A 15147-nucleotide genomic window follows, 5' to 3' on the forward strand; every position below is an offset into this window, starting at 1 on the left:
GACTACAATGTAGAAAAACAGTTTCTGTACAAGTAAGAAGAAAAAATGTCAGCAACTGCAGGCTGTTAAGCATTCACTGTATTTTTAACCACTAGAGGGAGCAACAGACAAGCCATCTGATATGCAACACTGTACTGCCTGAGTCAAATGCCTCTGCCATGTTTTACACTTTACTTGGACCCCCACTCGCGTTCACAAAGTGGTCGCAAGTCTTCCTGGGGTCCAAACATAAATGACAACAAACAAATAAAAAAAAACGAAAAAATGAAACCACACTGTATCAATAAAACAAAAAATAAAAAGTACAAATAAGTCAAATTACCCTACACATGAAATAAAAAAACAATAGTAAATGACACTGAAAACAACAACAACAAAATCGTCACGAATACACAGCAACAACAACAAAAAATATAAATTCATAATTCTGACATTTTTCAACATTAGTAAGACTGTGAGGTTTATAATACATATAAATGACACTTTTTTAAGGCTCTCATGTGCCCCGATTGATACAGACTGAGGCAATAAGTGATACCAGGAGTGCCCTTTATAGTCAGAATCATATTCACACTTTCAGTACAACTCAACTGTAATGATGACTTTCTTCTGCGTTTCAGTCTGAAACTATGGTGGACCATAAACACTGCCAGATCATGCAGACGGAGTCAGGAGAGTTCATTCTGAGCGGTGCCAAGAGGAGCTTTGGTTCACTCAGGGAACTTCTGCATTGCTACCAAAAGGAGGCACTGCGCACAGATGGGTACACATTTCAGCTGACCAGGTGTTGCCCACCAAGCCCCAAAGGTCAGAGTTCAAATCCACGCAGATAGGCTCTGCTGAGACATAGCTACACACAGATTTATATCTTAAAAAAGATTGTAAAATGAATTACAAACAATCTTCTCATTTCAAAATAAGAGACAGTCTTCTCTGATGCACATTGATTTCCACATGGTGGGGTGCCTATTCATTTAATGTTATTACACCTTAAAAAAATAAAGGTTTAAGAAGAGGTTTTTTGTGTTCTTCAAATATAGTCAGCTGCATCCTCTCCACGACATATGATTGAACTCATATTTTAACCTGGATCAACTGTAAAACAAATTTTTTTTTAACCAATATGATTCACATGAGTCATTATTCCATGAGTTCTAAATTTAAGATATGGAGTAAGCTGCACAGCCAAAATAAGCCTTAATTTATGATGGTGGAAAAGCAACAAATGGACACTGTTAGAATGTGGTTAGAGGCACTTGGATGCTTTTTTTTCCGCGTAAGCTGAAAATCACAACTAAATCGTGTATGATGGACACTGACTAATTCCAGTCTATAGCTCCGCAGAATTCCCTAAAGGCATCTTTGGCACTGTCCATCCATCCATTATCTATATCCACTTTATCCTGAACAGGGTCACGGGGGAGGGGTGTGGTGGTGGGGGGTGGGGGGGGCTGGAGCCTATCCCAACTCACTTTGGGTGAAGATCCTGTTTTTACCAGATGTTCCATTAATTAATAGAAAAATATTTAAATCCCTGTTGAATTCAAGCCAATGAAGACCGCAGAGCCCTGCTTATTTTTTGATAGGCTGGATTTGATCTTGGCTCAACATAGATCATGCAGTTATAACTGACAGCCTCAAATTCTGGACACAGTGCTCAACACTACTTGCTGAGTTCTTTGAGGTTTAGTTTTAGAGCTCCATTTTGTTTTTTGGATGCTCCTTTTAACCCATAAGCATAAACAGCTTGGCATCATATCATTAAATGTCAAGTGAGAATTTTTGGAGGAGTGTTTAATCACTGATAGAAATGCATCGATTATTGTTGTATGATGTAATACATCAGAATCAGTGGCCTTCTTTAAAGGGGACAAAAGTGTTTTTTTTATACTCCGACTAAGAAATCATGACCATTATATCTCTGTGGGGATTTGATGGCATTATTAATGAATCCTAATTACTCAATAATTATTTTACCAGGTCAAATTCAAGGGCCAAAAAAAAAACCACAGGCGTTTTATTCATGCTGATATTCTTGATTAAGTATTACAAATAAAGCAATCCAGTTTTATAATATCCGGTCTAACTTTTCATTTAACAGTGTCACACATTGAAAAGTAATAACCCTGCTGTAATCAGATGTAATTTCCAAATGTGCCTGTGATTGATCCTAATGCTTGTCGAAATTTACCTTTCCTCAGATAAGTCCAACCTGCTTGTGTGTAGAAATAATCAAGGACCAGAAGTTCCTCTGTCTCCATCGCTCCACAAACACAACATCAGCCAGATGGTCTTCCACAAGATCCAAAAGGAGGACCTTGTCATCGTAAGATAACCCTTAATGACCTCCTGCTTTAGCTTGCAGCACAAATCTGTTTATAAACTGCACACATGCGAGAGGCCGGGGCTTTTGTAAGTGTGAAATAGTGAGCATACCACAGGAAAAGAAGGACTCCTGCGGGGTCATAGAGGAACAAAAACACTTCCTGAACTGATCCGCCTACTGGTGCTCAGTATTCAGAGCAGTCCCACTGGACATGTGTGAGTGCGTTGACTGTGTTGTGCCTATTCATGTGACAGCCATGATGCTTTTACCACCTCGCTGACTGGCCCGTTTCCGTCTGTCTTTATTTGCTTTAACGGAAGTTTTGTACAACAGTTCTATCACAGGAAAACCATACAACCTTTTTGACTCATCAGAGAGCTCAGAGTGGTTTTACGTGCAATTATATTAACTTCTCACTCAATGTTCTATGTGCTTTTCTTTTTACTTCCTGTTTAAAATTCAGCTTTTTCATGCAGTTGGTTAAGAACTTTGGTATCCCTGAAATCCATCCATCCATCCATTATCTATACCCGCTTTATCCTGAACAGGGTCACGGGGGGGGGGGGCTGGAGCCTATCCCAGCTCACTTAGGGCGAAGGCAGGGTTCACCCTGGACAGGTCGCCAGTCCATCACAGGGCCAACACGTAGAGACAGACGGAAACAAAGACCATTCACGCTCTCATTCACACCTAAGGGCAATTTGTAGAACCACCAATTAACCTGAGACGCATGTTTTTGGATGGTGGGAGGAAGCCGGAGTACCCGGAGAGAACCCACGGAGACACAGGGAGAACATGCAAACTCCGCACAGAAAGGCCCGGGCCCGGATTTGAACCCGGAACCTTTTTGCTGTGAGGCAATTTGGAGGGATATGAAGAACACAATCTTAAATCTGTTCTCTTGACTCTTCAGCAAATCAAAGCCATGCTGTCAGATGGTGTCAAGCTGGCTGGGTCACAGCTCAGGCAGGAGCACGCAGCATAGCATTTCACTTCTCAGTTGCATGTGTGGAAATCTGGAGATTTATTTGATTAGTTAGATATTTGTCTCAAGAGTTTTTTCCACATCAGAGATATCTTCAAAGGATCCCTCCTTTGACTTTTGAATTGAAATGGCAACAGAGAAAATAAAATTCAGAACTGTGAGGTGTTAGCAGGACTTGAATTTTTAGTTTTTGTTTTAAAATCTTATACTGATTGGCTGTATGTTTAGGTTCAAAGTGTGTCTGCCTCAGTTTTAATGTGTTTAACACTTATAATTTTAGATGACAAAATGTTTGTTGTGGATGACCATAGTTAATAATGTGAGTGGGAAGAATTGGTAATTAAAAAAAAAAGAAATTACAACCAAAAACATAAAAAAAATATTTAAAAAAAATAACCAAAGCACACAAGAAGACCCACTCCTCCATTTTCCAAAAGAACTATCCCCCTTCCCAAAACTAAGACCTTTCGTACCCTGTCACTTCCTGTCTGCAGCCAATCAGGGAGGTTTTCTGGGATTTGTGCCATTTAGACCCAGGTGAAATCCATCTGTCAACATCTAGTGCTGCTTAGTACTCAGCTGCACTTTTTACCTACTCAAGAAGCACAATAAAATATACATGTTGCAAGTAAAAATGTCAAGTAAACATTCACCTCTCTGGAAAGGACTAATAACAACAATACAATGTCAGCAAACAATATCACCAACAGAAGAAATCTTAAAGAGGAAAGTACATTTCTTAAAGGGTCAGTGAGGTCAAGCAGTTAGAATCCTCCTGCAGAAAACCTGTATGAGCAGAAATGCTTATACATGGCTCAACGTGATGTTCTTTTCTTTTTGGTAACACATTTTGGCTTTATGAGTAACAAGATGAGACTTGGAAAAAGTTTAGAAAATGCACTCTGCCACCTTTCCAATGTCATTTTGTAACACAACAATAAAACTGTGTTTCAGAACAACAGTCTGGGCCAAGGAACGTTCACCAAGATCTTTTGCGGTGTGAGGCAGGAGCTGGGCGACTACGGAGAGATGCACCAGATAGACGTCGTTATCAAGATTCTGGACAAGGCTCATCGCAACTATTCAGAGGTCGGCTTGCTGACTGAATGAACGAGTCTGTGAGAAAGTTAATAGGCTCGAATTAAAATGTTCTCCACTGGTTTTCTTCCTCACAGTCGTTCTTCGAAGCAGCCAGCATGATGAGCCAGCTCTCCCACAAGCACTTAGTCCTCAACTATGGTGTGTGTGTTTGTGGCGATGAGAGTAAGTGTACAACTCAAACACAGGAAACAAAGCAATTATTTGTGGTTACACCCACCAGCGGCACATAAAAATGACCATTTAATATCATATGTGTACATAAAAAGGATGAGTGATGATACCTTGTGTGGTTTGTCAGACGTCCATGAGGAATCAGTACAAATAGGTTCCTGAAAGAGAAAAGAAGAGCGTTCACACTAAAACCAGTTGTGCTTACATTAAGAGACAATCAATCAGACAGGACCTAAGGTTTCTAAACTACTGACCTGCTGACCCCTGAACCTCCATTCTGACTGGATTAATCCATTAGCATTTTTGTAAGCAGGGAAAAGTAAGTAGGAAAGAAAACAACTACATTGTAATGAATGAGCACATTACGGAGGGGGGGGGGGGGGTTTCAACTGACTTACTGCATTCCTCTTTGCCCTTCTTCATATAAATGATGAGCAAATGTTAATGATAATTCACAAGAAAGAGACTTGTGGGACAATGAATACATGATACTGTATTAATTAATCAGCTACAGTAAAGCAAATTCATGGTTTTCAACAGAGAGTTTAGTTTTACATGGATAGTAGTAAATAAATGCATTGTAAATAAAATGATCTCTCCAACCCCCCCCCCCCCCCCCCCCCCCCCCCCCCCCCCCCAACACCACCACCACCCCCCACCCCATCTCCCTGACAGACATGATGGTGCAGGAGTACGGTAAATTTGGCTCACTGGACACCTACCTGAAAAAGAACAGGACTTCTGTGAACATCACCTGGAAGCTGGAGGTGGCCAAGCAGCTAGCCTGGGTGATGCACTACCTGGTAAGACTGCAGACATAATGTAGGCTGAGACTGGATTTTGTTTTTACAAATCTTGGAACATATTGAGAAATTTTCTCATGAAATGTACGTTGTCCGTTTGATATCTGCACACAGGAGGATAAGAACCTCATTCACGGAAATGTTTGTGCCAAGAATGTTCTTTTGATCAGAGAGGAGGATCGGAAGACGGGCAGCCTGCCCTTCATCAAGCTGGGTGACCCCGGTATCAGCATCACCGTGCTGCCCAGAGAAGGTACATGCTTGATGTCCAGCACTGTCCAGCTTTGGTGTGATCGTCTCGGTCGCCTACAGGGGCACAGTCTGGTCAGCTTTGCTTTCTTTTCCCCCTCTCTGCTGTTTTTTTTTTTAACTTCTTTATCTTTCTGTCACTCCTTCTCTATTCCTCCACATGTTCGTCCTCTAGTTCTGGTGGAGCGTATCCCATGGGTGCCCCCCGAGTGCATCGAAACCCCCCAAAATCTGAGCTTAGCCGCGGACAAGTGGGGGTTTGGGACGACCCTGTGGGAGATCTGCAGTGGCGGCGACAAACCCCTCAGCACACTGGACTGCTCAAAGGTCACAAAAAACAAGGATGCACTGATTATTGATTAATATTTCATTATTGAGATGATTTACATTCAAGGAATAGTTCAACATTTTGGAAAAAGTTAAATGAAGTGTGAAAATGGAGTGACATGGCCTCATTGAATCAACGATGTCACTGCACCAAGGGAAAAAAAACATGTTCAGCGTCCTTCTTACACTTCAGTTTTGAGAAATTAGAAGAAAGAAAGAACCACATATCCCATGTTCAGAACGAGCTGTTTACCACTGTTTTCAGTCTTTATACTCAGCTAACTAGTTGCCATCTGCAGCTCCTCTACAGATTTAAGTGTGGTATCAAACTTCTTATCTCATTCTCACAAAAAAAACAAAAAAACATTGTATTTCCCAAAATGTTGAACTGGTGCATTACTGTTTGTTTTTTTTAAAATCTGAAGAACAAGAGGATCAAGAACATCTGCAAACGGTGTATTTTCTCTGTCTAGCTTGTTTATTACAGTCCGACGGATATATTGAACTATCACAGATATATCTATACTGGTGTATATTCTGGCTGATATGAAAACTTTTTTTAAGAACATTATGCAGTTTTTGTTATTGTTATATTCTCAGTTAAAGTAACTGCTTCAGTGCTCTGATGTCCGTGTGGACAATAAACTGTAAAATATCCTGCCTTCATCACATATATTTGTCACAAGTGTCAAAAGTGTTTGATAACCACATTTGGGCGATCATTGCAAAATGTGTCTATATATAGTGTATATATATATATATATATATATATATATATATATATAAAGAATATCTACAGATTTTTTGGATATTGGCTCCAAAACTCCAGTATCGGTCGGGTTCTAATGTTTATCCTTCTCCAACGTAAGTTGAAACCGTTGCACGTGGTTAATGTTGTTCTTCTTGTGCAGAAGAACTTGTTCTATGAGGACCGACACCAGCTGCCGGCTCCCAAATGGACAGAGCTGGCTAACCTGATCAACAGCTGCATGGACTACGAGCCTTCACACCGACCCTCCTTCAGAGCGATCATCAGGGATCTAAACAGCCTCTTCACACCAGGTAGGAGGACAGAGGGAGGACATACACACACGCATACTGTCTCTGTTGATACATTACGCACTATGAACACACACACTCGTCATCGAGGACTTGATCCAGATTTGGTATAAAATGTCACGCCATCTCGTTGCAGACTATGAGCTGCTGGTGGAGAGCGACATGGTGCCCAACAGGACGCGAGGCTTCGGCTTCCCCTGGGCTTCCGAGCGTCAGGAGCCCGCCCAGTTTGAAGAGAGGCACCTCATCTTCCTCAAGCAGCTCGGCAAAGTGAGACCGACAGTACACACACTCACGCTGTATATTTGTCAAGAATATTGGATGCCGGTTTTTCTCCTTTAAAGTGTTTAACGTCTCGAAGTGTGTGTATTAAATAGTTTAACTTTATCTTTCTTTTTTGCTACCCCTCTTAATCTGTTTGAACACAAATCTTTATTCATGCATTATAGAGGATTTTACTGGATATGTTGGGACAGACGAGTGAAATCGGTTAAACGTTCCGCAGCGATTCGTCCTCCCCTGTGGGGATTTGTGCTTCTGTCAGTATGTTCACGCGGTGAATGGGTGATGGAAATATCTCTTCAGATAAATGATGATAAACGGCGGAAAACATCAAATCCCCATGACCACTTGGCATTTTCCGCTGTCACAACAGATATTTCTCACGATATTTTTAAGACGGCTCCAGGTCTGACCATCACTATTTGATGTGAAAGAAAATGATTTCTGAAGAGCTCCTATAGTCTGTAGATGACGTGTCTTCGGTCTCAACTATTTCTTCTTCCTGTGATTCAGCGGCTTATTAGCTCCATCCCAATTGATGGGAAAACACCATTACAAATAAATCATATTTTGCGTTTTGCTGCATTAAAAATAACGTTTGCTGAAAGAAATCACAGCTTTTTGTTGCTGTGCCTGTTCTCCCTGTGACCCTGCACTCCAGGGGAACTTCGGCAGTGTGGAGATGTGCAGGTATGACCCTCTGCAGGACAGCACAGGGGAGGTGGTGGCAGTGAAGAAACTCCAGCACAGTACGGCGGAGCACCTCAGGGACTTTGAGCGGGAAATCGAGATCCTTAAATCCCTTCACCATGAAAACATTGTCAAATACAAAGGAGTGTGCTACAGTGCAGGTACGAGCACGCTGTTTGATATCTACATGCATAACATGAAACGATCAGATGAGATCATCGAAACAAAAATAAAACTGTCTCATACAACAAGTAAGAATCTTCCTCGTATGTTACCATTCATTATTTTTAGATGACTCATTCTCTCTTTTCTACACATTTCCTGCCCGTAGACCAAATAAATGTGTATTTACTCAGAAGTGCCTCCACTCCACTCTCTCGCGTCATATTTCCTCTCTTTAGCATCGCCCTGAACTTCTTTCTTTCTGCAGGCCGAAGGAACCTCCGGCTGATCATGGAATATCTTCCCTTCGGCAGCCTGAGAGATTATCTCATTAAACGCAAGGAACACTTTGACTCCAAGAAACTGCTGCACTATGCATCACAGATTTGCAAGGTATGTTAGACAGACTACATTACTATCATTATTATCTATCCATAAGTGCCTCCAGGATTTTACTGAGTTTTTTGTGATTAAAAAATGCTTGATTTCGTAGCTAATGTCCTCAAATATTGCGATATAGTTTGGCACAGGCCAAATGTATGCACAAAAACAAAGTGCAGTCTCTTAAAACTGCAAGTGCAACTTATTCCTCATTCCCACGATAAGACCACATTTCCCATAAACCCAGTCACCTCCGTTTTTTGGGGTTGTTCTGGGTATTTTTTTTCCAGTCAACCGGTATGCGGTTAGTTTTGATGATACTTTGTGCTTCGGAGCACCTTTTTTCGCAGAAAAATCACAGGAATTCTGCAAAATTGCTACTGCAAATATTGTGGAAATTGAATTTCCGTTAATTATCGCAATCGCAAGACCACGATTTAACAGAGGGACTGATACATACATACTAGTGAACTGATCCACTGAAACAGTTCCTGGAGCTGTTGTCCGGTCCGACTATCTATTTTTGCCGTGGTAATAACGCTGAATTCTTCCAGGGTATGGACTACCTTGCCTTGAAGCGTTACATTCACAGAGACCTGGCCACCAGAAACATCCTGGTGGAGAGCGAGATGAGGGTTAAGATTGGTGACTTTGGCCTGACCAAGGTGCTGCCACAGGACAAGGAGTACTACACCGTGAGAGAGCCTGGGGAAAGCCCCATCTTTTGGTGAGGACGATACTGCAGTTTTCTAAACTGTTGATAAAGTCTTTTTTTTTTTTTTTTATGTTTGATTGTGAAGATAATCAATTTACATTTCAGGGTGTTTTTGACTGCCTTTGCTACGGTTGTGTTAAATACTGTAACCCTTTGTAACTGAGGCAGGTGTTACATATAAGAATCATGTGATCCACATGGGGGCGAAGATACCTGTAAGTTCTGCTCTGTATGTAAAATATGCTGCGGTGTTTTTCAGGTATGCTCCCGAGTCGCTGACAGAGAGCAAGTTTTCTGTGGCGTCAGATGTTTGGAGTTTCGGCGTTGTCCTCTATGAACTCTTCACTTACAATGACAAGAACTGCAGCCCACCGGCGGTACCGCACCTCCTTTTTTCTTATTTCCACTGTTGGATTTTAGTTGTACAATTTGACTTTTCTATCACGTAACCATATTTCCTTTTTTACCATTAATTTCTCAGTCGCCCGCCTAAGTTGGTTAACTGAGTTAAAAAAAAAAAAAAAAAAAACGTCACAATAATTAGTTTGTAGTGGTGTTAAAGGAATCAGTTGATTGAACAATCGTGTAATCAAAAACAGGAAACACTTCATCCGTTTTGATTTTGGCAGCTGCATTCTCTGAAGCCAAATTTTTTTTTAAAAACTTCTTTTTTTTTTTCTTTTGTAGGTGTTCATGAACAAGATGGGAAATGAAAAGCAGGGCCAGATGATTGTCTACCATTTGATCGACCTGCTGAAACAAGGATACAGGTTACCTGCTCCTGAGCTTTGTCCAAAGGAGGTCAGTAACTTTATATACACTACAAAAACCCGCGTAATGCTCTGTTTTCTCTCTGTATTATAATGATAATGTCTTGAGGTTCAAGGTCAACGCAAACTCACTGATTGTTTGTAAAGTTTAACAACCTGCGCCTCGCTTGAGAAATTCACAAGTGCACCAACTCATCTAAATCCAGGAAGGTTAAAGTGATAGCCTGAAAGGTTGTTATGTGTGAACATAAAAATAAGAGCAAACAGATTAGGAATAAAGAAAATATATTCTAAGGTCTCTTATGTTTGTAAGATTCTCTTGTGAAAAAACGAGTATCAAAGTCGATAGCTGCAAAAATATGTCTTCACAACACTGAAGAGCCAACAGTAGAGTCGTAGAGCTTTCAGCCAAATGCCAACATCGGGAGGGCAGCAGGCTCATTTTTAGCAGGTACAGTTTGGCATTTACCATCTTCACAATCTTAGCTGAAGTGTGTTGGCATGCCATCATTTGCTGATTAGCATTAAAGATTAAAAAAAAAAAAAAAATAGAGCTGATGCTGATTTAAATGCGAGTTTTTGCAGGTCGTCGGTCGTAACTCAAACAAAATGGACAACACAAAAGGACGGCACCTCGCAAAATGTTAAGGGCTCAGCAATTCTTGTGTTCAAAACGTCACGGCAATCCATCTCATGTTTGCAGAAGAAAACACAAACGTAAACCTCGTAGCGAGGAAAGGTCGAGGCTTCACCAAAGTCGGGAGGATTTATCCACCATTAAAGTCCTCAACTGAAAAAAAAAAAAAAAACGCCGCCATCCATTAATCATTGCTACTACTTTGCTCTTTAAGTAGAACACGTCAGTTTCGTCTTGTTTTCTTTTTCTGTGTTAATATTCTCGTCCCGCTCCCTCAGATTTACAACATTACGATGGAGTGCTGGAGCAGCGACCCGAAACTGCGTCCGACGTTCGAGACGTTAACCCAGATTGTGGAGACAATACGAGACGGCCAGGACGGATGAGCTGCATTGAGCACTTTGACTTTTGACCTTTAGGCGATGACTCACGTGAGTCAGCCCTCAATGACGTGTCCGGCTTCGCGGCAGCGATGTCGCTGTGATATTCACTTTCTCAGCAGTTTGCCCATTTCTTTCTATGGCCACATGATTAATGAGTACACTACATCCATCTCCCACACCGATTATTATCTCTGATGCCTTCAAGAACATTTTGGGATAAAAAAAAAAATTAAAAAAAATGTGTACATGTTTTTTACAAACAGAATTTTAACAACAGACATTGACTGCAGAAAGGCAATAAAATCAAGGGTTATCTGTACCATAAATAACTTTTGTTAACTTTTGTTGAGGCTTAAAATCCATATTAGTTCCAAAAACGTAAAGCTCATCAACAAGCAGCGGGCACTGTGGACTTTTAATGTTGTAAAACGAGCAGAAAATGATTTTGTGTAACCAAAGAGGAGGCCATGGGATTCACACAGCAGCTGAAATAGAAGAAGAGACTTTGGATGATTTTTTTTTTTTCCCACATCACTGAGCCAAATTCACCTGAAGTGAACGGTGTGTGTGTGTGTGTGTGTGCTTTTATGAATGAGTGGAACCGGTTGACTTTTTTTTAAAGACTGATAAGGATGAGAATGTAAAGCGCACAGCTGTGCTTCTGCTACGAGGGGCCCCACCATGAAGAGCTTTACAAGTCATGTCGGGTCAGATTTGTGCTGTTATGGTGGACTTTTACAGATATTTATCGCACCGAGGACAATTCTGAGCTGCTGAAGCAACAGGGGGAGAACAGTCGGGATCCTTGTTTTTGAGTGGTGGTTATTTGATAAAAAAAAAAAAAAATTCATCTACGTATTTGAGGTCGGAGTTCACACCGGTTGTTTACATCGTTTCATGCAATATGGGGGAAAAAAATGAAACATCGGAGAGATAGCAATACATGCTCATTAATTACATTAGTTACATATTATGGACTCACATCATGACATTCTTGTTTTAAAGGAAACCGACCTTGGGAATTATGATAATCTCTATATAATTAATCCCTCTATAAATATAGCACAGTTTTTAATGTTACAAAGCTTTGCTGTCTGCCTGTTGTTACTTGTGGAGAAAAAGTCATGAGATGTGCCTTTATTTGGTGCTGCAGTTATATTTAAAAACGTACATCATGTCATTATTTTCATATCCATATAAAGATGTTTGAAGAGGTTGTGAATATGTCAGTGCATTACATGATCGACCAAAAATGTACCAGTGCTCGCAAGGGAATTTTTTTTCTATTTTTACAAATTCGAATGTTTAAAAATGTTTACTAACTTGGTGGTCGGTCATTATTTGTGATTTAAAACTTGACAGGAAACCGAACGTAATTTGTGGAATGGCATCTTTCTTTTTTAATTTTCAGACTTGTCACTGCAGAGATGAAATTTTCTGTGTCAGTTTATACTGATCTGAGCATCCTCAATATTTCTGCCATGAAAAGTCTGTTATGAGTGAAACCTTTTCTGAAGAGGAATGTTTGGTTTATGTTAATTAGCTGTGATGCCTACGATGGACAATCTTGCAGCCAAATGGGGTTCATTTTAGTTTGGGATTTTTTTTTTTTTTTTTACTCATACAACTATTAGTATACGTGTATTGCGGTTTAATCTCATATGTTACTTGTGAAATATGTATCATTTTGATTATTTTCATAAAAAGAGAAGATTGCTAACCACATTAAACTGGTGTTCTTCTCCATTTGCTTCATTTATATATATATATATATATATATATATATTTTTTTTTTTTTTTTTTTTTTTTTTTTTTTTTTTTCCAGCGGGAATAAAAGTAAGCCTGGGTTGTAGTCCGTAATATGATGCCTTTAAGACATGTATGTGTAGACAGATAAAAAGATGGAAGTGTATTGTATATTCCACATGTGTATATTTTTTTTTTTTTTGTAATAGGGAAAAACAATTTAAAAAAAAATCAAAATAAGGCAATCAGTTTCCATTTTGGTCGAATGTGCAAACTTCACTGAGAACAATAGTATTGTGATTTTTTTTTTTTTTTTTTCTCGTCAATGTTCTGTAAAAATGATTTCTACATTTAGAACATGAGATGGAATTGTTTTTTGTTTGTTTTTTTTTTTCATTAAAGGCTCAAACCTTTTCTTTCTTCAGTTTGATCTGAAAGAAAAGAATCCACTCCTTCGCAGTATCATCCTCCGGGTGTGGACAGAAAATGATCAGGCAGGCGTAATGTTGTGAACAAAGGCCAGCACAAGTTCACCGCAGCCTCAGTGACATTAATGTCCTGTGTTAGTATGAATCTACTTCAGTTAGAGAGTCTGCAGGCCATAATTTCAATCCCACGTATTGCTCCAGACAATATATGATGCTGCTCAACATTTCATATTAACACAGTATTTAAAATGTATTCTCAAAGATTCCCAGAGGGCGACGTACAGTACATACAGAGCATGATCTTTATTTATTTTTTTTTTACAAAATATCAAATAAATGAGGCGGATGAAGGAAACGTGATGACGGAGAGGCATGAAGCTGGAGTGGTGTTATGAACGGGCTAATTAAACTTTCCCATCCTCCTTCCACAGCTGTGCACCGTCCATCACACCAGCTTCACGTCACAACCCTTCTGCCATCAGCCATCCCTTCTCCTTCTCCCCCTCCCTCCCCCCTCCCCTCCACCTCAGCACAAGCGTCCTATATCATTCTTGGTGCAGCCCTGGCTACAGCACATCCCTGCCACTCCCAGAGAAAAGTTCCTCTTCCTCTTGCTCGGTACGGACCACTCGGCTGCACCCGGGTTCCCCTTCTGCTCGCCAAGAACTGTGGGCTCCCCGATCGAGGTTTGGACGCTCAACGACTGCCGCTGCCGGTCCCTCACGGTGCCGTAAAGAGCCAGGAGGTCGGCAAGGGAGTAAGAGGAGGCAATGTGGAGGGGAGAGCGGTTATCTGTGAGCTCGGCTCCTCGTTGCCGAGTCTGCTCGTTGTCCTCTGCTGTGACATCACTAAGGGAGCTCCACTGGAAAGGGTCTAGAGAAGGAAAAAAGAAAGATAAAATACTCTTTTAATACATTTATTTGACTCGAAAGCAGGCAATACAAGCTTATTGCAGAGCACAGGAATGATGGTGATTACCCTGTTAATGAATCTTGTCAGTCAGGTGTTTAACTGAAACCTGCCGGGCATTGTCCCCTAATGAAAACCACATGATGTGTAATCGCACCACCGGCTGAGGTGCCATTTGTACAATTGAACTTGTGAACCTTTCCTTCTATTAAATCATCTTTAGCCTGGGTGAGAAGTCAATTTCTCACACTTATCCCTGGGCTATTTCACAATATATTTAGAGGCATGTTTCTACAGATGATTCAGGTTAGATTTGTTTATATTCTGAAGTATCTGAATACATTTTGCACAACTGTTAGACCTCCACACTATCCAATCAGTGTAAAAGTGTAGTGTAAACTCACCCAAGTCCCCCTCTGTGGATCGTTTCCACCGGGAGCCGCCGCAGGTGAAAATGACTGCTCTGATAAACTCTCTCCCGCACAGTTTCACCCCGTAGTCCCTCGGCAGGACCAGTCTGCTCATCACATCAGCCTTCACGTGGCTGCACATGCCGCTGATACACACCACGGCCACGGCCAGAGTCAGTCTCCAGTGCATTTTCAACTTGTCCTGGAACTTAACTGAACGAGCAGACTGCCGTTTGCGCTTCGCAGGTGCAGGTCAGCTTGAGTTTCAACCAAATACTACGCGTCTCCCTGTTTGTTGTATTGTTTTTTTTCTGTCAGCAGAGTTCAATCGCAGCCCGTTCAAATTCGTAAAAAGATGCTTCTTTTTTTTTTTTTGTCTGTCCGTTCTTGTCTTCTCCTGGTTCTCTCTCAAGCCTGTGGACACGATCTTATATAGTCCAAGTCCGCAGTTCACCCATCAACCTGTGTGTTCATCCTCAACCCTCGCCCGCCCTCCCTCCCTCCCTCCCTCCAAGACTCACGAAGAAACAGTCACACACACACACGTCACTTACATTGACGACAATGGTGTACTTGGGGCTATTTCTTTCCTGTAGTAACGTTAGGCTAATAG

General features: G+C 40.9%; 2 protein-coding genes across 4 annotated transcripts in view; one reads left to right on the plus strand and one right to left on the minus strand.

The window, feature by feature from the left end:
* jak2a (Janus kinase 2a) overlaps positions 1 to 13738 on the plus strand; it is a 36743-nt gene extending 23005 nt beyond the window's left edge. For 2 of the 3 annotated variants that reach the window (XM_069163718.1, XM_069163720.1), the window contains exons 10-24: positions 621 to 807; positions 2202 to 2326; positions 4266 to 4400; positions 4487 to 4574; positions 5259 to 5386; positions 5501 to 5639; positions 5811 to 5962; positions 6874 to 7024; positions 7158 to 7291; positions 7965 to 8154; positions 8424 to 8548; positions 9091 to 9263; positions 9511 to 9628; positions 9939 to 10052; positions 10937 to 13211. In XM_069163718.1, coding sequence (XP_069019819.1) covers positions 621 to 807; positions 2202 to 2326; positions 4266 to 4400; positions 4487 to 4574; positions 5259 to 5386; positions 5501 to 5639; positions 5811 to 5962; positions 6874 to 7024; positions 7158 to 7291; positions 7965 to 8154; positions 8424 to 8548; positions 9091 to 9263; positions 9511 to 9628; positions 9939 to 10052; positions 10937 to 11044 — 2067 coding nt within the window. In that variant the 3' untranslated portion in view covers positions 11045 to 13211. Of the gene's footprint in view, positions 1 to 620; positions 808 to 2201; positions 2327 to 4265; positions 4401 to 4486; positions 4575 to 5258; positions 5387 to 5500; positions 5640 to 5810; positions 5963 to 6873; positions 7025 to 7157; positions 7292 to 7964; positions 8155 to 8423; positions 8549 to 9090; positions 9264 to 9510; positions 9629 to 9938; positions 10053 to 10936; positions 13212 to 13646 lie in introns of those variants that run through there. The other variant, XM_069163719.1, reaches the window with a different exon arrangement.
* A 3-nt stretch (positions 13739 to 13741) lies between these two features.
* On the minus strand, positions 13742 to 14724 carry rln1 (relaxin 1). The gene is made up of 2 exons (XM_069163767.1): positions 14529 to 14724; positions 13742 to 14088 (listed from the first exon to the last, which is right to left on the minus strand). The coding sequence occupies exons 1-2, from the start codon at positions 14722 to 14724 to the stop codon at positions 13742 to 13744; spliced, it is 543 nt and encodes a 180-aa protein (XP_069019868.1).
* Between the last annotated feature and the right edge of the window lie 423 nt (positions 14725 to 15147).

The sequence above is a fragment of the Embiotoca jacksoni genome, unplaced genomic scaffold (genome assembly GCF_022577435.1).
Source record: "Embiotoca jacksoni isolate LCO1_2020_lvr unplaced genomic scaffold, fEmbJac1.0.p SCAF_10, whole genome shotgun sequence".
In the NCBI taxonomy this organism is placed as follows: Eukaryota; Metazoa; Chordata; class Actinopteri; family Embiotocidae; genus Embiotoca; species Embiotoca jacksoni.

Bases quoted from the DNA above. Each gene is read 5' to 3' on its own strand.
- rln1 (XM_069163767.1), bottom strand. From the start codon at position 14,724: ATGCACTGGAGACTGACTCTGGCCGTGGCCGTGGTGTGTATCAGCGGC. The intron at 14,089-14,528 runs GTGAGTTTACAC...TTCCTTCTCTAG, and splicing joins ATCCACAGAGGGGGACTTGG to ACCCTTTCCAGTGGAGCTCC.